This window comes from Micropterus salmoides, unplaced genomic scaffold (assembly GCF_014851395.1).
Source record: "Micropterus salmoides isolate LMB-PRFRI ecotype aquatic unplaced genomic scaffold, ASM1485139v1 Ms_hic_scaffold_7, whole genome shotgun sequence".
Classification (NCBI taxonomy): Eukaryota; Metazoa; Chordata; class Actinopteri; order Centrarchiformes; family Centrarchidae; genus Micropterus; species Micropterus salmoides.
The window spans coordinates 28,360,232-28,385,511 of NW_024044459.1; the positions used below are offsets into that span (position 1 = coordinate 28,360,232).

Genomic DNA, 25,280 nt, shown 5'->3' on the forward strand with positions numbered 1-25,280 from the left:
TCACTATGGTTGGCTTCACACATTACAGCCACTCCTACTGGGCGAGCGTAATAGCGAGGACAGCTTGTTATAGAAACCTGGTGATTATGACCTGCTGTGAACAACCTCACTCCCTCTCTCACACACACTCTGTCTCCCTCCCCTCTGCCTTTCTCTTGTGGCCACTTTGATCAAATCTGTGCTCTTACGTCCTTGACTGCTGCCCCCGTCGCCTGACCCCTGCATTTGAAATTTCCCCGCTTATGTAAAAGTTTATGTAGATTAATGCCACAATTTATGCAGATTCAGTTTTTGCCACTCAGGCTTGAAGCACTGAAAGGTAGATGAGCACTGACCTTCCCCGCTAACATCTACGTGAGCTCTCACCGATTATCTCATAACTGCTGCACACAGTGTTAGTTCTGTGGCAGACAGAGATGGAGAGCAATTTCAGATTTCATTCAGTTCCATTTTTCACTTTTTTTCCAACAGTGTTATTTAAAACAAGGCTGTCAAAATGGCTTTTGGGAGGCTTGGGAAGTGTGTTTTATGTCACTATGTACCACACTCACACAATTGTTGTCCCTCCTTTAAAACATCATGCTTCCCGCAGCCCCAGAGCGTCTGTCGTACAGAAACAACTGCCAGCAGTGGAATCAAGCAGTCTGAGAGTCACGGCAAGCCTCCACAGAGCCGTAAACGTGCAAGTGGGCAGCAGCATCGTGGAGGTTGAACAGTCAAGTGCCATCAAGAGCATTTTGCCATAGAAATGGGTCTATCTGAAAGCAAACACTGGGCTCACACTCGGCTCGACCTCCTCCATGTTGGCTAAGTGCGCACAGGGCTGTCTGACACTGGAAAATGGTTTTCAGTCTGAACAGACAAAGCAGAAGGGTAGAGAGAGGAGGCGACAAATGTCACCATTACAACTTTCCTGGGAAAAGAAAGGGTTACATTCAGCTGTGATGTTTGGTGGTAGTGAAGAAGGGCTGAAAGAGTAAAGTCAAGGTCACTGGAGAGGTTTTAATATATAGTGCCTCATCCGCCTCTGTCAATTACATTTTTTTTTATTCATCTGACGCTTTTATCCAAAGCGACTTACAATTGCTATACATGTCAGAGGTCGCACGCCTCTGGAGCAACTAGGGGTTAAGGGACACAATGGTGAATGTCTCACAGTGGGGAATCGAACTCAGGTCTCCCACACCAAAGGCAAGCATCATATCTATGCGCCATCACCACCCCTATTTAAGATCTTTATTGAAAGTGCATGCCTAGACAGTGTTTTGTGGTGCAGTCACAAATGATTTTGATTAATGCAGCTTTGCAGCTGTAAATCATCCTCAGAAAGCTCTTTTTCACATCTCTGTGAAGAGTAGCAGAACAATTTTCTGATGTCACCGTCGAGGTCTGTTGCGAGTCTGTCAGCTCTCTGTGGTGGTGTCACTGATGATTGCGATGAGCTAACAGGAAAGCAGAGCCTTATTTTTTTTTTTTCGCCTGTAGCACAGTTTACAAAAAATAATTTACAGGAAAACATTTGCAGCCACGCTTGCCACAGGGTTTTTTTCCTCTTGCTGAAGCATTTTGATCAAAGCGCACAATCTTTTCAACTGCAGCAATGTCACTATGGAAAAGGTAAGCTTTTGAGTGCATTATGTTCAGTATGTGCCACACCTGCAAGGAGCACGTAGTAGGATTGAGTTGTGATAGAAATGATTGTAATCATGGTAAAGGTTGTGTGATCTGATCCTGTATACCTCTGCCCTCTTCCAGGCTCAGCTCTCCTGCAGCAGACTGATGGAGACGGGCGGACTGCACTGGATCTGGTTTCTTCAACAAGTCAGAGAGAGAAGCTCCTCCACAGCGCGCAGGTCGGAGACTCAGCCCTGAGAAACAGAGTGACTGAGGTGTTGAACCTGCCCCACCTGGAGGCCGGATCCTCTCTGCTGGCCCACCTCATTTTCTCCTACCACCAAGAGAGGGGCCTTCCCAGCCGCACGCAGCCCAGCGACAAATCCCATAGCCTGGGCTACAGGCTGATCCGAGTCCTGCAAGCACACTCCCTCCAAAAAGTGACTTTGGGCTGGACGAACCAGCGGGCAGTGAAGCTGGTGGAGGATGCAGAGACACTGTTGGAGCTCAGCAGAGGGAGTTACCTGGGGCATGTGTCTCAGGCAGTGAAAGAGTGCAAAGGAGAGAATACACTATTCCTAATGGACATACTGGAGGATCTTAAGTCTCGTGGAGAAGCATTAGTGGCTGACTTGTGACAGAGGATTAATGGACAACGCACTGACAAGGACTTGAATGCACAACCCATGATCGGAAAGTTATGTGTTCTTTGTATACTATGCTACAAACACCTTCTATGGATGTAAAATAATCTGGCCATCTCCTGTCTTCCCTTTCAGGCGAATGGGTAAGCGTGTGCAATTTTTGAAGTTAGCTGTATGTTAACAAACCCTTTGATACTTTTGGTTATAAGAACATACTTTGGATATATGTCACTACCTTGTTTTGGTTTACTTTCCAAATATTACATGGGAAAAAAATATTTATGTTGAACGTTCTGAGTTGCACGTTTTTATGGCAACACTGTATCGACTGTTACTACCTCAAGTTCTTGTTTTCTACAGCTATGTTTAAAAGTACAATTTGTTTTTACATTTAAATAACCTATTTATGACAAAATAAATGAAAATAACTTGACTGAGTGGTCACGTATTTTATACCAATAAATCAGGAGGGAATAGAGATTCTCCATGTGAGGGGGCCCGCAGTGACAGAGTAAAACCAGTTCTCATCCTGGTTTGAGACGCTCGAGGCACTGATGTGCACTCAGCGTTTTAGCCACACGGACAGCAGTGAGGAATGAGACACTTCCTGAAGCTGAACATGAATGAAGAGAGGGGCTTAGGCCTGCTTGTTGGGGTGGGTCGAGTGAGCGATGGAGCAACAGAGGTAAAGAGAGGGGGATTTTAACTTGAAATATGAACACAAGTGGTGTTTGAGACTGAGATGAATGGCCTTATTCCCATTGCAATAATCCAGACGCTGAAGATGATAAAAAATATTTAATCTCGTGTTTGTTTTCTTTTCTTTCAAAATAAGCAACATACATCAGATGCATTTCATTTCATCATCATATTTTCTTTCACCTCTCCTGACCAACTCATGTCTCAGCTCTTTATTCCTGTCCTGAAATGTCATTGGTCAGAACTGGGCACATGAAGATGATGTCACAGGCAGGCAACGTTGCAGGCGGAAAAAAGACAGATCTTATAAAATGAGACAGGCATACACTTACTTTACAATATCATCACCGGACCATCAACAGGCATACAGTATAAAATACAAACATAAATTAATAAGTACTTATTTATGTACAGTATTTAAAAAATAAATAGTCTCATTTCAACTTGGTGCAAATAAAAGTGCTTTTTTTCCCCTTTACAGCTGTCAGTCTGATACATTCCTTTATATAATTTATTTTCTCTACATCATAAAATAAAAACACTTTGGTTTGCTTACAAACAGAGCCAAAACTTAATAACTAATAAAAAATAAAAAAAAACTATTTGGATGCAATACCATACAAGTCACCACAATTTGCTGTAAAATAACTACATACAGTAGTAGACACATACATATCAGGTATTCAAACTGTCCCTTCAGGCATTATAAAAAGCCGTCCTTCATGAGCCACAGAGTGTGTTTGTTGAGGAGGCTATAATCAGTCTGCGACGCTGCTCTTGGGGGACAGTCTGTTATTGTCTTTCAAGTGGATTCCTCAAAGCAACAAAACAAAATCAATGGCCCTCTGGAGTGACAGATCCAAGCCTGTTGATATTTAAGCATGGAGATGGATGGGTATAGAGGAAGGGAACAAGAGAGGGTAGAGGCGACAGCAAGTAGGATAACAAAATGGCAGAAGAGAGCTCTAGTTGCAGTGGGGAGGGGATTTAGAGTAATAAAGACAGACAGACAGACAGACAGACAAAGGGGTGGGAGAGGGAACAAAAAGATGGAGGGGAGAGGGAGAGATGGAGGCAGTAGGATGAGAGGAGACCTCCTGAAATGTAGCCTGAACTGTGATCTTTCAACAGATGCTCAGCAAGAAGCCCAAGAGACCATCCCTTCAGACAGGGTCGCAACCCTGTTCGCTGACGAATGAGGGAACCGCAGAAAGAGCAAACGGAGAGAAGCATGATGGGAAGAGGGGTCTGAACACCGACACACACACTCCTCCCTCCCCGACATCTCAGGCCTAAATCCCCTCAGAGCTTCGTCTTGTCACACAGCGACTTGCTGCTCATCTAGCTGACGGCCTTCTACACCAGCAAACCCCACACCAAATAACAGCTGGCACTTCTGCTGCACCACCTACCAACACACACACACACACAGACCAACTGAATCTACACATCAGTCTATCTACAGCTGGAGGGGAGATACAATTGTAACACACACCGACGCAGAGAAAAGCAACACGTCTTTGATTGCATAAATGTGTATACGCAAACACTCTTACATACATAGTTCGCATACACAAGCCTCTGTCTCTGGAAAGACAGATCAAAGTTGAGCTGTGGGCACTGGAGGTGGGGCAGATGGAGAGGGCGGCCAGCCTGGGGCACAGCATCACAGAGAGCATGTTTGTGTGAGTGTGTGTGTGCCTGAGAGGGAGAGAATGTGGCTGCTCAAATGGGATGTTATGCTTTCATCTGTGAGCAAGTAGGTAAAGTGTGTGTACGTGAGATCTCTTACAGTAGAGTATTCATAGGATAGGATTTTGTGATGGGGGCAGGGGGGTGTACGTGTGTGGCCACCGAGACAAGCACACAGGGAGATGACAGGAAAAGAGACCAGCCTTTCAAACAAGATTAGGGCTGTGGCTGCCTAAAGGCCTGCCTGCCTGGCGACACTCTGCATAGACTGGGTGAGATCTATATTAACACCACAACAGCAGAAGGCCCACTCTGCTGACAGAGGTGGTGTCTCGCTGACTGACTGAATTGTGACATGTTTTTAAGGGATTAAACGAGGCTACAGCTAAATTAACTGAATTTATTCGTAATAAAGGTTTGTGGCATAACACCAACTGTCAAATACTCAACAGTATATTTTTCCCTCTCTGGGATTGTATAATCACAATCGATTTTAAGAAGAAGTGAGTCACTGTACTTAAAATAATATGTCCACTGTTTGATTTTGAGTCAAATCTCAAAAAAAAAAGCAAATTTGGCCTTCCGCCTGTTGGTCCAGTTTTGTGTTTGTGTAGAAGGACATATCTGGAGGCTACCGCCATAATTGCTAATCAGCTTGGCTGGCTGAGTTAAGTGGAGACTCTCCAAATTACTGCCAGTGAACATAACATCATTACCACACCCAAGATACTTCCGTACAAAAACAATTACATACAATATGAACATATTACCAAAAATCATTTAATAACTACAAGATGGGCTTAAAAAAACATAAAGTCTATTGCAGAGTGATAATGCAGAATGTTAGTATAAGGCTTGTATTTTGATAAACATTGACACACTGAGATTGTCTTTTTGGGACGGTGAGTTTAAATGGTAAAACTCGTTTTACTCATTGTGTGACACTTGTGTGTGGCAAGCAAATGGACAGAGTCCTCTGAGCTGTCAGAGTGATGGAGAGAAGAAAGGCGGAGAGTGGCTCACGCGGCTAAGAAAAAAGGTCATCCATCCTTCCCACTCGCCTTTAAAATCAATCAAAAGCATAATGGTGATGAGAATAATTCAAGAGATTTCATCTTTTTTCATACAAAAATTACACTTCAGGAAACTGTACTGTACATCATGAGTAATTAAAGACAGAAAAGAAAGTTTAAGAGAAGAAAATGGGAAAGAAAAAAAATGAAGGATAGTTGAGCCTAGCAGGTCCAGAGCGGTCTTCCTCTGCTCCTCAGTGTCCAGTAATAGACCACGAGAAGAAAAGTGGAGAAGAGAGGAGTTGGTGGGCGGACACAGTCATCTACCCGGGGTTGTTTTTCTTCCTTTTATTTGGACTGGGATTGGGATCCAGTTTCAGCTCTCTGTACTGCACCTGTTAAAACACACAGAAACACACACGCAGGCAGGCACACGCGCAGACACACACACACACACACACACACACACACACACACCCGGTCAGGTGGAAAGAGCAAAGGATGCTTGAATAGCACAGAAACCCTCCAGAGGCTCTCTGAGTCCAGCTGTGTGGAACAGTGGCCTCCGGGAAGGGATTACACACTGATTACAACACATACACACACATGCACACAAACACAATCCATGTACACTGTTCAAAGCTCCAAATACACTTGTGCTTGCACACAAATATACGTGTACACACATACTTCCACAGATGTGGGACAGTGGCCTAAGGGAAGGGATCACACAAACAAACAGAACAGGGCAAGGCCTCATGGGAAAGCTTGGAGAGACAACAGAGTCATCTCAGCATGGCAAGATGGTGAGGAGAGAAAGGGTCGAGAGATGGGAAGGAGACAGAAGGTAGAAAAAACGCTTAGTGCTTAGCTGGTACTTATAGTTACTACAGTATCATCAACACATTACTGATGCATAATGTTCATTAGAAAATGTATACTATCTACTGGCCAGAGGGATGGCTTTTTCACTGTGTTTGCATCACTCATGGTAAAAACCGACAATGTACAATCTCTTCTACAACTCTCTTCTCCTCTAAGACTGGCTGAGCTGCAGTTAGCCATCAGAGATCATTCTGTCTATGTGGAGCTTTTTGTTCAAATAATGAGAAGACACTAGAGCATACCTGACCTGGAGGACCTGTCAGCCATTAGATACTGAATAGCATCAATTTTTATGGAGTGTTTTATAACTATAAAACACTCCATACTTGGGGTGACTTAAACCATTTCAGCTACAGACCACAGGATGTAAAGAAGAAAGTACAGAATTTCAAGTTTCCTTTATTTAACAAAAAAACCCACTGTGAATGTACTCAGGGTTAGCAGAAGGAACCATCTCAACATTTACGTGGTTTGATCACTATGTGCAACACAAGATGTTTAATGGACACTTTAGTTCACACAGCACTTTGTGCGTACTTTACTTGTAAAACCCCTGATTACAAGGAAACCCGTCCTCACCAAGACAATCTTAATGCCATGTTGTACCCATTGAGCTGCACAGATTTTCTAAGCTGAACTAACTGTCACCTGGCTGTCATGTGATATTGAATGGACACATATGAGTGTTATCCATCTTCTCATTATCTCATGGCAAGACATTTTTACCAAGACCTTAAATATCTAATGACTACTTTTGTATCACTATTGCGTTACTAAAAACATAACATACATTTCAGTGGCAGATTACAATCACTTCAGAATATGTTCAGCATTATTGTCACTGTCACCTATTTCTCCCAAACAGAACTGATTGCCACTTCATGTGATGCTTTGCAAAGATTGTGAGCAGAGCTTAGAAAGAAACTGCTCTTAAGTGATGGACACTCAATACGCATCACAGCATCACAGTGGCTGAGCGTCAACAACCAGAGACTGTCACTCTGGCAGTCTCTCACTTTCAGATGTACACACACTTGTGCATGCACACACAAATACAGTCGCTAGCCTAGACAGATTCAAGACACTGACAAGCACTAGCCACTGAATCAGAATACTAATAGAAAAAAAACATGACTTAACAGTCACAGCACCAAAGAGCCAGTATCGTCTGTGGGATCCTTCCTAGGCTGATGTACTGTAGGCTACTCTGCTTGTCTGGCTGACTGACTGACACCCTCTCTGATTCTCCAAGCAGACAACAAACTGACGTCAATATGGTTTCTCTGTTCTGTCTCATGGTGGGTCTGTCTGCTGTGGACGAGAACAGCAGCATCTCTTTGGCTGAGCTGGCTGAGAGCGAGCCTTTATCATTTATCTTCCACTGGTTCCCACTGCCGCTTCAGTGGCACCGTCCAGTATCCTTGGCTTACAATGTACAAATCTGAGAGGCATGTGCATGAGTGTGTGTGCTCATAAATAAAGACACATGCATACACATATGAATACCAGCATAGAGAATGTACACACACCCACACACCTTCCTCATCACATAGAAACACAACACCCTGCCACTCCCATAAAAATCCCATATAAATCCACACACTGTACAAACACATAGAGTGGGGTATATTCGGTTTCTCTGTCTCACAGTGGTGGTCACCGATGTCTTGTTAAGGTCCTAACAGAGTAGTTAGGTCAGCATGTGTTGCTCTCTCTGCCTCACTAGGCAGCCAGATTGCACTGATTCAGATCTGGACACTCCTCACTGTCCACAAGGCAAACTAACATCCTACCAAACAGCTGTACAAACACAACCGGTCAGTTGGATACAGTGAGAGAGAAGAGAGATTAGGAGAAAGTCTGAAAGGTGATGTGGAAATAATACAGGTGGAGAAAACATGGGAAGAAAAGTAATGATGGGAAGCAAGAGAAGGAAGGGACAGAAATAGACAAAAAGATGAAGGGAGGGCAGAGAGCGGGACAAACCAACAAAGGGAACAGGAGAGAAAACAATGAGAGTGAAGAAGACACTGGGTGAGAAAGAGGCAGATCTGTGGACACTTGGGAGATGACTGTTCTCATGTGGGTGTGGATCCTTTTATAGCACTGCCAACTAAAGCAGACAACGGAGCAAAAGCCCAGGGGACAGAGAGGGGTTTATATGGCCCCATCTGTGTGTGTGTGTGTGTGCGTGGTGAATGGTTAACGATGTAATTCAACCATGAATGAAGGAGTAACAATACATCTGAATGTAGCGTAGTTACATGGACATATATCTGTTAAAATCAAATCATTGCGAGCAAATTCACAAAAACAAAAATCCACCTTTATCAAAATATTTCTCCATATGCACCAAATTCTCACTCATTGTTTGCTTCAAGCAAGGATCCGAAAGTAGGACAGGTACTGTACGGGATCACTGGCTGTTATTGGTCCCATTATATGGCCAAACGCCTACAGCAGCGAAAAGGAACAGGCAATTTAATTCCTGTTGACATTCCTGTCCAAACACAACTCTTTGTAAAGTTTTCATGTCAGTTGAAAGTATTTTTTTTCTCATGAAGAGTAGCGAAGGGGATCGACAAAAAGAAAGGGTGCCGGGGAAAAAAACAGTATCTCAATCAAACAAGAGATTTCTCTGTGAAGAGCTGCCAGCCAAGAGAAATGGGGCTCATGCGTCACAGGTTCAATTCCAACTTACAGGTGACAGGCCCGCCTGATGCTATACCCTTGGCTCCCCTGCTCACCTCACCTAATAACACACACACACACACACACACACACACACGCGCGCGCGCCAACACATGCAGACAACAAGAGCTAGTAAAAGTCAAAAACAGAAGAAAAGGCAGAGGAGGTGAGGAGAAAGTGGGACGTTAGCAAAATAAAAGAAACCGGAATTGGGTGAAAGTAAAAAGTGTGGTAATGCGGCGAGCATATAAGCAATTTGGCAGCGTGAGTGGGGAGCTTAAAGGGAACATCGACAGGAGAGGTAGTGGGTAAAGACCCAGCGCTGCTCAAAGGCTGCTCCACCCTCGCTCCTCTCCTCTCCCAAATGTTGACAGTACAAGTGCAAAACAGGCTTTGAAGTGTGCTCTGCTGAAGGGGCGCCATGTACCGTGCTTCGTTTAACGGTGTTACCCACAAAGCATCCCGGGACCTGCTCCTCTCTCCCTCTCTCACTGTCGCTCATTCTCTCTCTCCCTCTCACACTGAACCTCTGACAGTGTTTTGATGATGCCAGTGTGGGCAGACAGACAAGGCAAAACCAAGGTGGGTGACAGTGAGCAAGAAAAAGGCAAATAGGCGAGTAAATAAATGAAGTCAAAAAGGCAAGGGAGCAACATTTTAATGGTACTATGTTATTCTGTTTTCCAGTCCCAAAACTCAGCGGGTTTCATCTCATGTGACGCTTAATGGAGCATAAGGGTTATTAAATGTTTCCAGGGAAACACTATTGTGCATAGTTCACACATCTGCAGATCGGAGGATTCAGCACTCATGTCTATTGTTGGGAAAGAAAAGGAATGTCAAGGTGACAAAGTAAGTAAAGTAAAGTAAAATGACAAAGTTAGGAAAGTTATGCCTATTAGTTGCTGTGGCTCGACACATACTGAATAGTGACTAATTGGCCACTTGTAGTGAAATGTTTGTCACAAAAGTGGGGAAGGACAAAGCGAAGGAGAGAGGGAGACCTCTGGTAGAAGTAAGTAATGGCATCTGGCAATGTTTCAACCTTTAACTATCCTGCCTTTGACCCCTGTGTGTCCAGTGAGGTTTCATCCCCAACATAAATGTTGTCTAAAAATATTAACCCGACTCCCCACTGCTCATTAGGCACTAAATTGGAATTCATGCTTATTTTTGTACTGGGGGTTTGATCCAGCTCCTTTACACCGATCATAAAGGACCACTTGGCATGCTAATTGCCTTGGCCCTACTTATGCACTCCCTAGCTCACATGGCTAATGGTGTCGTAAAACATACTAGTACACTGACACCTCCCAAACGCCAAGTAGGGAATACTTAGCACTATAAAGGTGCTCAGTTTGGCCTCGTTTAAGAGGACATGAAGGATTCCCTGATAATGACCGTAAAGATAGCTTACACTGGTAAAAGATCCAAACCAGATACAAGAAACGGTTGCCCAGAGAGGGACAGTGACTCTTTCATGCACAACCTAACATGCAAGCCTTTAACATTGCTGCTCACAGAGGGACATAATGATTTAAGTAAACTGTTCAGGTGGTAAAAAGGTAACTCTGCCTGCTGCAGCTTCCATCAACCACTGGGGATTTCGTTTTTAAAGGGTGTTTGACAGTGCTGTTTGGGGCCCAGTGTCACTGATTTAAAGAGCATGGCTTGCAAGACTCAACTACCTTCCGTCAACTGTACAACTGGTTAGAGGTGTTGTTGCCACTTAATGCAAAGTTTCTTGTATGTACTTGTACACTATGAAGAAAAATGAAAGATGAGAAAACTAAGAGAGTGAAAACGCTGTTCCACAGTTACTGTGGTGTTGTACAGCTACATAAGTTATGATGAACTGCGGCCCAGTGTGGATGCCCTTTGTTTATAAAGTCATTAGAACCTCATCAGTTATGGCTGTACTGAAGCACCTACAAATGATGCAGAACGCCACACAGAAACACCCCCAACCCACCTCACATGCACTACTGCTGTGATTATATATGTGTTAGGTCACATCGGGGCCCTGAAATAGCTCTTCATTAGTCATCCAGGGTATCGGGCATAGTCGGCCTTTGTACCAATGCCAGGGGGTGCCATGGACACATGCCCATGAGGGGACGCTCCATTTGGACCCCAGCACCTCTGTGCATCGTCCAAGAGCCTAAAGGACTTAATCCCCACAGACTGCTTTGACCTAGTAAGGCTGGGGCAGGCATTGAGGTGAACCCACCACCGCAGGCAGCAGCAGGACGCACCGCAGAGCAGAACGTTCTGGTTGGCAAAGGAGGGTGTCTTTGCAGAAAATTAACCTTTAGATTCAGTGAGAAAGTGATCAGCTTTGTCAGCTGACTGAACATCGAAGCTAAATTTCAATCACCTGATTTTATTGATACAATCAAGACTACCCTGTCCTCAATAATCAGACTAGTCATCTACAACCATCAATAAGCGGTACTAGTACTTTATGTCCTCATTCCTCCTTCTGTTTCTCTATTTCCATTCTCATCTCTCCTCCCCTGAAATCTATTCTTACCCCCCTCCCTTGGTCTTTCACCCTCATTACTCAGTAAGCGTCCAAACTGTCAATGAAACCTGGCAACAATTACCATTCCAACAGCTGCAGCAATAACCGTTACAGTAGCGCTTACAGTATTACTTATACAGTAGGCAAAGTTCCAGCAGCATGGGCACCAGACCAGAGCAGCATGTCTGCCCCCACCTCCCCTAGCCAGCAGGCCCTCATTAGGGGCCTTGTAAAGGCCTCAGACCTGCCGGGGCTGGGCCCCTTCACCACTCCGTTCCTACAGGCTCCAGGTGTGTAAGGTGGCTGCACTTCACCAGAGGGGACAGCTTGGGCTCATTTAGGTCGATGGCTACCTGCCTTGTGCCTACTGCTGCAGCAGGCCCCAGTAAACTATGAAACTGTAAAACTGCAAGGGGGAGAACACAGGAGGTTGCAGGGGTGTGCAGGGGAGCAAGGATTATGACCCTGTAAAGATGAAAGAACTTGTGGGCAACAAGCGATCAAAGAGGAAGTGTGTCAGTGCTGATGTGGCAGCGGATTGGTCGTATCAGAGGCCCCGGGTCGTTCAGCCTCAGCCTGCATGTGTGTATATGTGCGTTCATGTGCTTTTGTATTGAACTCAGCACAGCAGGGCTTAACGGCCACAGCGGACACCATCAGTGCTGGATAACACAACGACTTTCATGAGCTGCTGCTTAATTACAGTTTAAACTGCACTTTGTCCCGAGCAGCACAGCACGTTACAGTTAAAACACACATGCACACACACACCTATATTTTACCTAACAAAGCATCTGTAGTCTTCAGCCACAAAGTTAATCTGATCTCACGGTTAATATAGAAGCAAAAGCGCATGAGGCTGGTTAACTGTTGGTTTACGCTCTGTTCCAATTACTAGCATAGCTAGGAAACAACAGCTAACTGTAATTGTGTGTGAGTGTATGTGTATGGAGTCAATCAACCTAGTTATATGCTGGCCACTAAACTCACTTAACCTTGTTATCTTATTACACAGCTCCAGCTATGTATGTGGAAATTGAATTAGACTAGGAAGCTATTAATAGGAAAAACACAGAAACCATTTTGAAACAATTAGATTAGAGGTTGTCGTGGCTGAAACAATGGATAGTCAGTTCAACCTACATGAAAAGTGCAACAGTGAAGCGCTAACGGCTGAGGGGAGGGGGGAAAAGAAAACAGACAGAGTTAGAGACAGACATAATAAAAGAAGCTATTACCCTTGCCCATGCCCAACTGACAGATGAGTTGTCAAAAAGATATAAACAATGAGACAATGATAAGTAGAAAATTCACTCACCACTTGTACATCTGAGGGCACTCTGGACAGAAAATCTAGCAGCTCATTGTTATCAATGGTGTAAGGGTCTCGCAGCTTCTTGGTGAATTTATTTACCCCTGTAGAGAGTGAAACGGGGCAGGTGGGAAGAGTTGGGAAAGAGAGGTGGACATCAGCACATCCTGTATGTCGTCCAAGTTGTCTAAGACTTTATGGTTGCTGTACTCTCTTTGCATTACACTCATATTCTACAATCCATAAAAAGCAGCATGGAACATAGAAACTGCAATGCTCTGCGACAGGTTTACCTGTATTTACATTAAATTATACCATTTAAATTGATTTACTTGCATTCACAGTACATGGAAATGTAAATAAATATTACAAAATGTTGACATTAGCTCACCCCAGGCCAGCACAATGTATCTAAGAGGGATGAAGTAGATGATGGTGGTGGCCACTCCGAGAGCCACAATTGCCAGCCAGCTTAAGAAAGGCACAGTCCAGTTGAATGTGCTGCAAATAGAGGAAAAAGAGACTGTAAACATTAGGAGACATGGCAAAGCTCCATCCAGCCAAACATTTTTAAAAAGAGTAAACAGAGGAGTCAGAGAGGGCATTTTAATATTTTTTCCCCCCAAACAAGCTGATCTGGATGCCCCTGCAGTACAAATTCACCACTCAGTGGAACTGTGCAGAAGGAAATAACTTCACCCAAAGTCTCACAGGTCAGCTTCACAGGGTGAAAATGGGCTATGACACAATTCAATTCACACTTTATAATCAGTTAAATGCTCTCAACTTTACAGAAACACAGGTCACAGGTGTGTCTGTCAGGTGTGATTTAAAATGTTTTTACCTGCAAACTTTTTAATAACAAAATTCCCTTTGCTTTGTATGTATTTGTGTGAAAGTGAGGGCACCTGTATAAGCATGAGTGTACAGTTAATACATGGTTGTGTAGGTGTGTGTGTGTGCATGTGCAGTGATGTGTGTTTAATCTGTATGTAGATGATTCAGTTAACAGGTCACACAGGGTTAAGTGAGATGGTGAAATACATAAAGACGGACAGGATGTGCGTTTGTCTCTCAAGGTTGGGTGTCATGCTGGCAGTGCTTCCTGAGAGCAGCTCTGTGGTATACTCAGTTAGGCTAAAAAGGGGAAGAGGGGCAACCTGGCACTGCAGAAAAAAAACACACTGGGACGTGCAGAGCAGAGCAGAGCGGGCCGGGTGCCGAAGAGCAGGCTTAAGACTCACTTCTTTATCCTCTCGCCATAGGAGGCCACTTCATCCAGTGCATTCTGCACGCTGATGCACACGTCCTGAATGGCATAAAGCTTGTTCATGAAGCCCTTTCTCTCAGAGTCCTGCAAGAGGACAGATAGAGATGTAGGCAAGGGGGAAAGAAAGCGTGGGTGAGGGAGGAAGAAGAGATGGAGAAAGACAGTGAAGAGAGGGGAGGAGACAGAAAGAGGAGAGAGAAGAGAGAGGCTGGGAACAGGCATCTTTGTGAAAACAATACATTTTAAATAGCGTCAAAGATTTGGAGTGGGGAGCCAAATCACCGGATATCCTGCATGAACTGACGGAGTGCTTTCATTCCAGTCAGTAATAGAGATATAAAGTCGGCAGAACAAATCAAAATGTTTTCTTCCTTACAAAAGCTCACACAGGAAAATTTGAATATGTGAATAGAAAGGCAGAATTAAACTCAAAGCCAAATGGATACATCAATCTTTGGACGTTCTTTCTCTCTTTCTCTCTGCTGCTGCAGCTGCCAAGACAGCTAGGAAGACCGGGCAGAGCCCTCTTTTGTTCTGCTGGCTGGCACACTGTGATGATGTCACCAGCCGTGACATCATTATCATCCTCATTAACGCTGTCACCCACCATGAAGAGCTCTTCCTTTTCAACTTTTGATGGTTGAAAACTTGAGAATATTGTGAGCAGGGGGGGCAGAAACCACAAACTAGGCAAGCAATCTAAAATCTATGCCCCCCACCCCCTTATTGAAACAAAGTGAAGAATTTAAGAAGTCATGCAACAGTCAACGAGCTGCCTGCTGACTGACTGACAGGCAGGGACAGGATGGATCTGGACAGAATGAGGTGACAGAGAGTGATCGAGAGCCGTTGGCTGAGTGAGGACATCAACACGCAGACTGGTTGTGGCTCAGTGTGACTGGTGGGCATGCTTTAGAGACAAAAGAGGGGCATAACAAGAAGTGGAGCACTATTACCAGAAAAAAGTTACAAGAGTGTCCAGTTGATGGTCACTTTACAATATGGCAATAACAAGGAATTTGCACAAAGCCTTTTATTATAAGATCACTCCGTTCCAGTGCGTTACCACACCAGCATTCAGACAGCTCAAAAAAACATTTTCTTGCAAATATAGTGACAAAAATGTATTGGTGCTGGTAGTCTCTCAGTGGATGAATTGATGAGCTCTTTTCCCCTATTGTTCAAAGTGTTTGTTAACAAACTGATTTTACGGTACCAGAAACCTAAGAAAGAAAGAATCTGGATTTTATAAATCTGGGGAAAGTAAGGATATTACCCAGCTGTTTGAAGAACCTAATTTAATTGACCGCAAAATTTACAAGAAAAAAACAAGATATGTAAAATAGTTTAAGCAAAAACATGGTATATTTATCTTTCAGTGTTATTGATGAAGATGGAAGGATTGTTAGATTAGAGAAGTGAAACTGAGTAATCCTTATCATTATACCCAAAGACAGTGAAGCGGTCAGAAACCTCCAGGACCCCAGAGGCCTTCACCACATTTCACTCCTTGAAGCCAGCCCCCCCACCTCACCACAACCCTCCCATTGAGACCCCCACCACCCACCCCACTGCCCCGAAACCCACCTTCTTCTTTTTACTCTGCATCCAGGATCAGATAATGTGAAAAATGAACCATGGAGCAGTCAGTGAGACCACATGGCCTCCCCAGCAAAACCACACAAGACAAATAGATATAATTAGACATCGTCCCTGGGTTATTTTTCTTCGCAAATATTTTACAAGACTCCCTTTCTTTCTTCCTCGCTCAGTCCTCCTCCTCTCAGTCCTGTCCTCAGAGTCCATCTGTTTTTCATTGCTCGCTCAAACAAATCTCAGAACGCGGGGTCTATTGTGCTGGGCTGGGTTAGGCTGAGCCGAGCCGGGCTGGGCCGGGTCAGGCCGTTTTATTTTCGGGCCCAGACTCAGGGGAGAACGTTTGAGGGCCAGGGGAGTGGTGTGAGAGAGCGAGCGGGGGTGGAGAGGATAGGTCAGAGGTCATCAGAGTATAAACCATTGCCACATGCCCCTCGGACTGCGGTCTGACTCGTATTTCCTGTCTTCAAACACGGCTCGGGGAGGTGGGAGGTAGCAATAACACAGAGGGCCACGGAGAACCTTGTTTTCCCAGCTTCCCCGCACACTGCGCGCATATGGAGCCAGGCAACCTGTTCTTTTAATGGAACCTAATATGCACACACACACACACACACACACACACACCCCCCTACAGCTATTAGATAAGGTTGATCTGTACACCTGGTCTTGCTGTGTGACTCTACAAACAATATTATATCCTGACACAGATTAGACGATGAGGGCCCTTGACTTTTAAAAGCAGTTTCTTTCTCTGCTGAGCAAGTTTGTTTTAGACCGCAATGTCATCGCTGATAGAGAGAGAACTGATACAGAAAGATGAGGAGAGAGACATGGCATTCACACATCACAGTCAAGGCTAAAGAAAATCTTTCTGTTGACTTAGATATTTAACAAAATGATGAAATATTTGAATCAGGGAGGTGAGCTTTCTAAGGCACACTAATATAATAAGTTCAAGTAAGGACTGTTTTGTTATGCTTTCAAAAGGTCTGTAAGTACAGGGTGTCTGCCGCATGCTGTACAGATTGCAAAGCCCCTTGAGGCATATTTGTGAATTGTGATATTGGGCTATGTAAATGAAATGTACTCTACTTTCTGTGGATTTGTGAGGAATGTGTGTGCATGTGTGTCAACAATTAGCTCACATGTGATATGTGATGAGAACATGGTTTTCCAGTCCTGACCAGCTTCTATTCTCACTCAGGAGGAGGAGCAGGGTCTTCACAGGAGACTCAGGGCCAGTATTTCCATCTGTCTCTTCCTATGACTGTCCAGGAGACTAAGTGGGTTTGTTTGGAGACCTGAAGGCAAGGCTAATAAAATGAAATCTGTAAGGCCTCTCGCTTTGACTTGGCTACAGTTGCAAGTAATTTTAATGCTCAAAGTATGCAACAAATCCCAGCACCTCCGACAACAGTGTTTCTGCAGGATGATGATGCATTGCTTGAATCATTCAGACAAATAGTGTAATAAGCATGCCTAATGAGTTTAGCGTCGTGCATTTTAAAAGACTGTAACTGTAGGTTAATCTGCAACGTGTTACGCTGACATGTTACAGTAACTGCCAGTTCAGGCTGTGTATTACAAATTGCAGTCAGATGACAGAACATTAATTTTTGACGTTTCATCTACTGTAAGACAGGCCTGGATCTATGCAGATGTGTTATATATTTTTCTGTCAGGTACACATATCATGTTTGCCTGTATATGAAGTATAGTACAGTACATATAACACTAAGCAGCCACACCATTAAGAAATAAAGAAAATCTGATTCTGAGATTAATCCTAAAGATCTACAGCTTGCTTTCTGGTATAACTACATTCAATATAACCAAATGCTTCACACAAAGGATTAAAAATGATTGCATATCCAGTACAGTAGGAGCAGTAACATTAAATGAAAACAAAACATATGCAAGGATATTAAAACACTGAATACAATTTAGAATCCCCAGTTGTGGGATGACAGAATATATAAAAGAGATTACATACCGTTTTAATTTATTTTTTGAATGCCCATGACCATAAGTACTCTGCTAATGCACAACATCGGTAATTTGTGTCTCTGAAATGCATACTTTGTCTACAATATTTAATATGAATACAATCTTTTCTTATGTGATGGCCTATCTATAGCAAAGGGTCAGGGCCACTCAAGAGTGTGCTGTGAGTTCAGGGTAAAGTCAGAAGAACTGCATACTGTGTATTAAATGAAAAACTGAGACAATGTGTTTATGCCATAAATGAAATGTTTCTATGTGCAGAAGAAACTCTTTGACATCAATTAACTCTCATCAGGTTCGCAGCAGAAATATTTAGTGAGTCGGTGTCTTTTGTTGGCAGAGAGTTGTTTTAATTGCCGTTTAAAGAGAATAAATGCATCTTTTGTGGTTATGTCCAAAGTTTGCATCATTGTTTGGATGTGTGGAGTCTGGTATGAAATCTCAGCCAAGCACCCATCAGTTCAGCACTGAGCAACCCTGTGTGGAGCAGGCTGCATCACGGGAGTGCTCCCATCAGGGAAGACAGAGGCGGGAATGCTCGTTAAAGTGATGCGAGCTGTTTGCATGCGTTAAGGAGAAACAACCCTCAGTGACACCAGAGAGAGCCCAGGGACACATACACACACATACAGCCAAGTCAGGCTAACCACATTGCACTTGCTGGTAAATTGTGGTAAACAAATGTGGTAAACTCCTTGAAACACTTGATTAAATATTTAACAAAGGAAAGATGCACAATGCCTCTGTGTACTTGACTGCTCCATTTCTCCTTCATAGAGATAGCATCATGGCAGAGTACATCTAAATGCAAAAGTGCCAAGTGAGCAGTTGTAAACTTTGCAAAGACAGTTTGTTCTTCACTGACCCAAGGCCTAGAGCTAAACAAGAGAGAGGTCACTGAGGACTTAGCCTATAACGATGGACTCAAATATCTGTCCTATATCTACTGGGTGGAAATAGAGAGAGCCATTTGAGACTATTTTAACCTCCGATCACACTGTGCTCCCTGCTGGGTTACGCCATAAAAATGATAAACCTAACCGTTATAATGTAGCAGCATATATCCTATCACACCACAAAATGAGTCTGAACCACAAGTGGCTGCTGCTCATTGCTGCTGTGCTAAAATTGCACCTGTTTTTCTTTGTTTTTCTTTTTGCCTCTCTCTCTCTGGCAGCACAGTAAAAATTGAAATGTCATATAAAACGTGACAGGATGCTAATATGTGCCTCCCAGAGGGCATCTGAAAGCGGTCTTGTTGATTTTGTAACTGCAGAGGGAGAGTCGGCATCCTTCCTATTTCCACCCTAGGAAAAAAGACAAAAAAAAACCCACTGAAAAGTTGAGGAATGCTTTAGGGGAGACAGAAATTCAATTTCCAAAGCCTGGGCAAGAATTAGGGATGACAGAATAATAAACAAGCACATACAATTAGCATCTACTGCATACTTTAAATTTGATGTGGTGCCATCTCTTTGAAAAATATAATATGAATAAAATATAATAATGATTTTTGTATCCATAAACGTGATATTTGGCTGTGCTGAATTTTTGACTTACTGCATTTAAATAAATATAAAAATAATACAGTGATTGATGAATGTGCAACAATGTTCACTGGTTGGAGAGGAGGCTTTCATTGATTCATTTGCATACTCTGGTGACATTCAGAACCATCTAGTAGTATTTTTTTTGGTTTAAAACATGAGTAAAAGTTAAAGCAGTTACATATTGTTTCATGTTTGTAAGATCAAAGATTCATAATTTGCATTACTGTATTCTTTTAAATTAGCTCGATGAGAAATGAACAAGTTGTTTTGCATGTTTTCATGAAAAACTGCTTTGTAAACTAGTCATAATTATAAGTCATAATTTTTCACTTGTTCATTAAACTTTATTCAGGCAAATATAAAAATATAAAATCATTTCTTATATGGACATTTTGGCAAGGAATCAAATGCAGCATGGAGTACTTCTGATCTCTCATGTTCACCATTTAACAGAGGCACATTATGTAAGCCAATCACTGCCCTTAAAATGAAAAACAAAAATGTTTCAACGGCATCTATTCAAAGTATTACCAACTCCAATGGGGAGCCACGAGTAACAGATTTTATCCACTGGGAGTGAGGAGAAAAAAAACTTGTGAATCCAGTGGTCTAGAAGAACATCCCCTCTGTCAGGAAATGACAACAAGACGAGACAAAGGCCCTGCGACCAGCCTCAGATACCACCATGCAACCTGGCACCTTGCCAGCGCCACATAAAAGAAGCAGATGTTCTCTTTTTTCTTTTTTTGAGGCTGCGGTTTTAATAAATAATTTATCTCATAACAACTAATCCATGAGCAAATGTGGGGAATACATCTATATTTCCCTCCCTCTCTTTTTCTCCTAAACACATAAATATCTATTTAACTAGGGTTTTGAGATGCGATGCACGTCCTCCTGGCCCTCATCAAGCGTCTCGCACACACAAAGGCCACGTTAAGATGTGAAGGGGCGTCCCACTCCCATAGGCCCAATTGGAGTGTGTGTGTATGTATTTTCTTTGAGAATCTGTGTGAGGGTTGCTCCCACAAAACCAAAGTCAAACTCCAGTTAAGACCGTCAGCTGAAGGTGGACTAGGCAGACACAATGCTCTCTAGTACTAATTAGTCTCTTCATCCAGCCTAGTCCCACAGCGAGGATAAATATACACATAATGTAAAATCGAGGGATAGAGGGAGAAAGAGGGTATAAAAGAAAGAGGTGGTGGTGACTTATTTTCAGTTTGACCTCTGCTTCCTATCCTAAAGAGAGAGGTTTCTGGTGTTATGAGTGTGTGTCTCTCTAATGTGTCTGGGTGGCAGGAGGTTGTTTGCAACTGATCATCTTTACCCATCTCCCCCTGGGGCCTCTCATCACCTCCACCACACTAGCCACTCCATCAGACTCAAGGTCAGGTGTGCGCAGACACACACATAAATGACTACCACCCCACAACTTCTGCTCTTGATCACTTCCCCTTCCTCGCCTCCTGCTGAACGCCACCCGACCCCCGCCCACCCTGAACCCGCAGCCTGCCCAATTCTCCCCCACTTTGCGTCACCTCTGCTCCCCTGCTCCTGCTCTCTCCTTCCCCTGTCCTTCCCAGGATCCAGCCTGGCAGTTTGTGATGAATGGGACAACATTACTCTTGTCCTCTGTTGGCCTGGTTTAGCTGCTCCAGCCCATCTCCCCCATCTGTCTCTCTGTCTATCAGTCTGTCTGTCAGTTTGTTTGCCTGTCTAAGTCTCTGTCTGTGTTGGCTTAAAACATATGCTACTGCACAATCTAAACTCTGATTAATTTGTTTTGGCTATAATCCAAGATGAGAGTACAAATGGGCTCTTTATGGTACAGAAATTAAGACAAATAGGTTAAAAAAGAAATATATAAGACACATTCAGGCTTTGATTCTCTAAGGTGGCTATGTATCAACAAGAGTCTTCTATTTAACTAAGATTTTAACTACGCAATATACATTTTCTTTTTATTAATGAAATCATTTTTCGGGTCTGCAAAACTCTTGCTAACTTTAGCTTACCTTTAATTACATATTCATGTTCAGAGAGACACGGGCAATAGAAACAGCTGTAACATCCACTGTTTTAAACTTTGTTTTGGAAGAAAAAAAAAAAACACAGAGTGAGAGTGCATTGCTATGAAGTGAAGGGATCACGTCTTCAAAAAAGTAAATAAAATATGCATCCTCTCTGTGCTCATTACAGATTTATGACTCTTGTTAAAAGAAAAGGTGGCGGCTGCCTTCTAACATGTCTGACTTTCAAATTCAGACGACACTGCTGTCAAGTGTTGTGCTCCACATTCTGTCCAATGAGAGACCGGGAGGGCTGAGTGTGTGCCATCTTCAACATCCTATTTGGTGAGAGTCTCGAAGAGAGTTTCTTTGGGTGGAAGAGAACACATATGAATTCCTCACCTACAGTGCAACGAGTGCTCGTCGTAATCCTTTGATGCATAGTTCATCAGTCAAAAAGTTCAGTTGGTTCAGCCGCTTGTGTATGTGATTCAGAACAATAACAGTTGGGGGAGTAGACATTGCTGCATTAGGCATAATGAGCACTGGGATTTGCTCCAGCAATATGAAATAGTTTTGCTGTTTCTGTAGCAACTTTTAAGAAAAAGCACTCACAAGCGCATTCAAAATCACCCACAGCCGCACACACAAACACTCTTAGGGCTCTGAAACTTATTAGATTTACTTATTAAATGTGTTTGTAAGGTGCTTATTATCAGTGACTTAGGGGTCATAAGGTGTGAAAACAATCATTTGTGAGAGGAATGTAATTAACAAAAAAAAGACACTAAACCTCTCTGTGAGGAGTTTTATTTCCTGTCACTGCACAGATTATACCCCTAACAGGTACGAATACACTCGAGTCACTCCCAATGTCACCCTTTAGTACCCCAGAACCACAAGCCCCACCAGCAAAACATAGTTAACACACCGTTGCACCTCAATCTACAGCTGTCACACCTTGCAGTGTGACAGGTCTACAGTGCTACAGGGAAGTCACACAAAAAGACGGGAGCAGCCTTCCATGCTGGAGCCCCATTAACTCCCCCATCACCTTAAAGAGCAGGCACAGGCGGAGATCTCGAGCTGGGGTTGGGTTGCGGGCTGAACGTGCAGTGTGTGGGTGTTGATTGAGACGCGGACAGGGGACAGGTACTGTACACAAACCCTGACAGGGCGGCAGACAGAGGCCGCTGGACAGACGATGAGCTAAATAAGAAACCGGAAGACAGCAACACACATCATCAGAAGTTAAGTGCCAGAGCCACACACATGCCCACTTACCACCATCGCTCGTATCCACTCAAAGTGCCAGGAAGCCAACATATCCTCGAGGATATGGTTTTTATCACAGCTGTCCTCCCAGGGGCCTGGTTTAGGGTCCTTGTGGATAGATTACAGTGAGATTTTCTCTTTACAACCCAAAGAAATTAAGTTAAAAAATGTGACTGTTTTACAACTGAGGTCTTATATTTGATGTTTTGGCCAACATAACTAGGCTGTAGCATGTACTTAAGAATAACATTGTTCTCACCAATTGCACTGCAGAGATTGTAAACATAAGCACTGTACTGGAGACAGCTTCAGCCTTGCAATGCAGAGGACAGTCAGAATTTTAAAAAAAGTCGGTACTCACCTTTGACTGAATTTCAAAATAGCATTTCATTATTGGGTTAAAACTGAGGTTCTGCATTTTTTTGGGTCCATATAACTGTTACAAAGGTGTATCCAGAGGAGCACCCATCTCTATAATCTGTACAATAACAGTGGTGAGTATAATGTCAATTGTTAACCTATAGGTATACTGTCCAAAACTACAAAAAAACACAACACAAAATTGAGATGAAATGAAACTTTATTTAATTAACAAAGCCCAGAGTTGAAGAAAAAGTGTTAAGAGAACAGCATAGGGGCAGATAATGAAGGAGAAATGAGAGAAAGCAAGACAAAGCAAGATATATGTATCCAGGGGGAACAGAGATAGTGAGAGATGATCTACCTGATGTATGTGTGTGACAAAGAGGAAAAACAAACTAACAATGCAGTGTATTTTGCATAGAGACACAATACCCCTCCGTGGCTCTTTCACCCTCCTTTTTGTTTTCATTCCTCCCTCTATTAGCAAAACATGATTAAAATGCAGTTCCTACCAGCGTCTCTACTGAACAACGGGGAAAAAAAGACAGTGAGATGGGAAGAAAAATGAAGCGGAAAAGTCAAAAGCATCTTTTACAGCGTGACGCTTTTCATCCTTCACAGGCGGCGAGAAGAAAAGAACACAGACATTCAAACTTTTTTCTCTTCCCCTCTCTCCCTCTGTCTCGCTCTCTCTCCCATTCTCCTCAGCAGCCGAAAGCCCCCCTGATACCTGAGGACAACCCCACTGCATCACAAGCTCAATAGCCTCCCCAGAACAAACATTTCAGTCACACTTTTTTCCCACAGCATTGATATAATTCCCAGTGCTCTCTTTAGTCCAATTACATTATGCCATGTCGTTATCTGAACGATCAGCACAGCGCCGTGACTGGGACTGAGAGGGGAGTACTGGGGCATGGGAAGGTGCTGCAGAGCTCCTTATGCTATCTGGAGATAAGTCGGAAAGCACGGTTTTGAACCATATTTACACTGAGACAAAGTGTGTGCCTTATATAACATTACATAAAGCAGAGAGAGTCTAGGCATGTGCTTAATGATACATAAATGAAGAGGTAGTAGCTGAGACAGAGATGGGGAGAGAAAGATGAGACAGACAGATACAAAAAGAGAAACATAGGGTGACTGTACGTTAAAATCAGTAGCTTAAAATGGATGTGTGGCCTGCAGGTTGAGAAGTGGATATATGTGCTGATACTACCTATTCACCAGGAGTTATATACTCACAGAATAAACACACACATGTGCACGATTGTGTGTGTGTGTGTGCACAAGCGTACATGAATGTGCATGAGTCATGGCTACAGCAGAGAAAGCAGCAGAGGGTAGAACGGCTGTCTCAGCACTATAGATGAGAAGGATAAAGGGATGCTGTGGTGTAGGTAGACGACTGTGTGGCAGAAGGAATGAAGAAACAGAGGATCGTGTATGCTCAGTGGACTCATCATTAATAAGACTTTCAAAAGAGCATAAAACATGCATCCCTACTTTCTATAACCTTTTTGGACCACTATTCATTTTGTGTCATGCAAATTGTACATGAGTCATACAGTCCTAAATCATTCAAAATTGTATTTTAATCCCAAGGCTTAACTAAAATCAGCTGGTGCCTCAGTAGGTCAAAAACAACAATGAGAATACAGCAGTGACCCCACTCTTGGATGAAAACAGATTTCACTGCTGGTTAATATGGAATTCCTTAGGGAAGCGGTCCATAAGTAAGATTAAAAAGGTCTTTTCATTTCAGTATAATTCTGATTTTACAGATCAATGTGTTCAAGCTAATGAATGAAGTCTACTCTATATTTACCATCAACTTTGCACATGAGGGAGGGAAGAAGAAAAAGAAACGGAAGAGGAAAAGATTGAAAGTGCACGTTGTATGTCTGTGTGTGTGTGTGTGTGTGTGTGTGTGTGTGTGTGTGTGTGTGTGTGTGTGTGTGTGTGTGTGTGTGAGCGAGATATAGACAGATAGACATAGAGAGAGAAAGAGAGGGAGAGCACCAAGCAGTAAGCCCGTGAGCAGAACATGATTGCAGTGTGTATCTTATCTGTGTCAGGTCCTCCTGAGGCTAGTGGAGCCTAGCTGAGCAGAGCACGAGCGCTTCAGTGACC

At 43.3% G+C, this 25,280-nt stretch overlaps 2 protein-coding genes across 6 annotated transcripts in view; one reads left to right on the forward strand and one right to left on the reverse strand.

Annotated features, from left to right (window-relative positions):
- slf1 (SMC5-SMC6 complex localization factor 1) overlaps positions 1-2,691 on the forward strand; it is a 30,210-nt gene extending 27,519 nt beyond the window's left edge. Inside the window, exon 18 of the mRNA XM_038703640.1 lies at positions 1,756-2,691. Coding sequence (XP_038559568.1) covers positions 1,756-2,252 — 497 coding nt within the window. The 3' untranslated portion in view covers positions 2,253-2,691. The remainder of the gene's footprint in view (positions 1-1,755) is intronic.
- A 350-nt stretch (positions 2,692-3,041) lies between these two features.
- mctp1a (multiple C2 domains, transmembrane 1a) overlaps positions 3,042-25,280 on the reverse strand; it is a 161,513-nt gene continuing 139,274 nt past the window's right edge. For 3 of the 5 annotated variants that reach the window (XM_038703636.1, XM_038703635.1, XM_038703639.1), the window contains 5 exons: positions 22,794-22,892; positions 14,319-14,428; positions 13,466-13,575; positions 13,081-13,178; positions 3,042-6,057 (listed from right to left, as the gene is read on the reverse strand). In XM_038703636.1, coding sequence (XP_038559564.1) covers positions 5,986-6,057; positions 13,081-13,178; positions 13,466-13,575; positions 14,319-14,428; positions 22,794-22,892 — 489 coding nt within the window. In that variant the 3' untranslated portion in view covers positions 3,042-5,985. The remainder of the gene's footprint in view (positions 6,058-13,080; positions 13,179-13,465; positions 13,576-14,318; positions 14,429-22,793; positions 22,893-25,280) is intronic. The other 2 variants (XM_038703637.1, XM_038703638.1) reach the window with 1 other exon arrangement.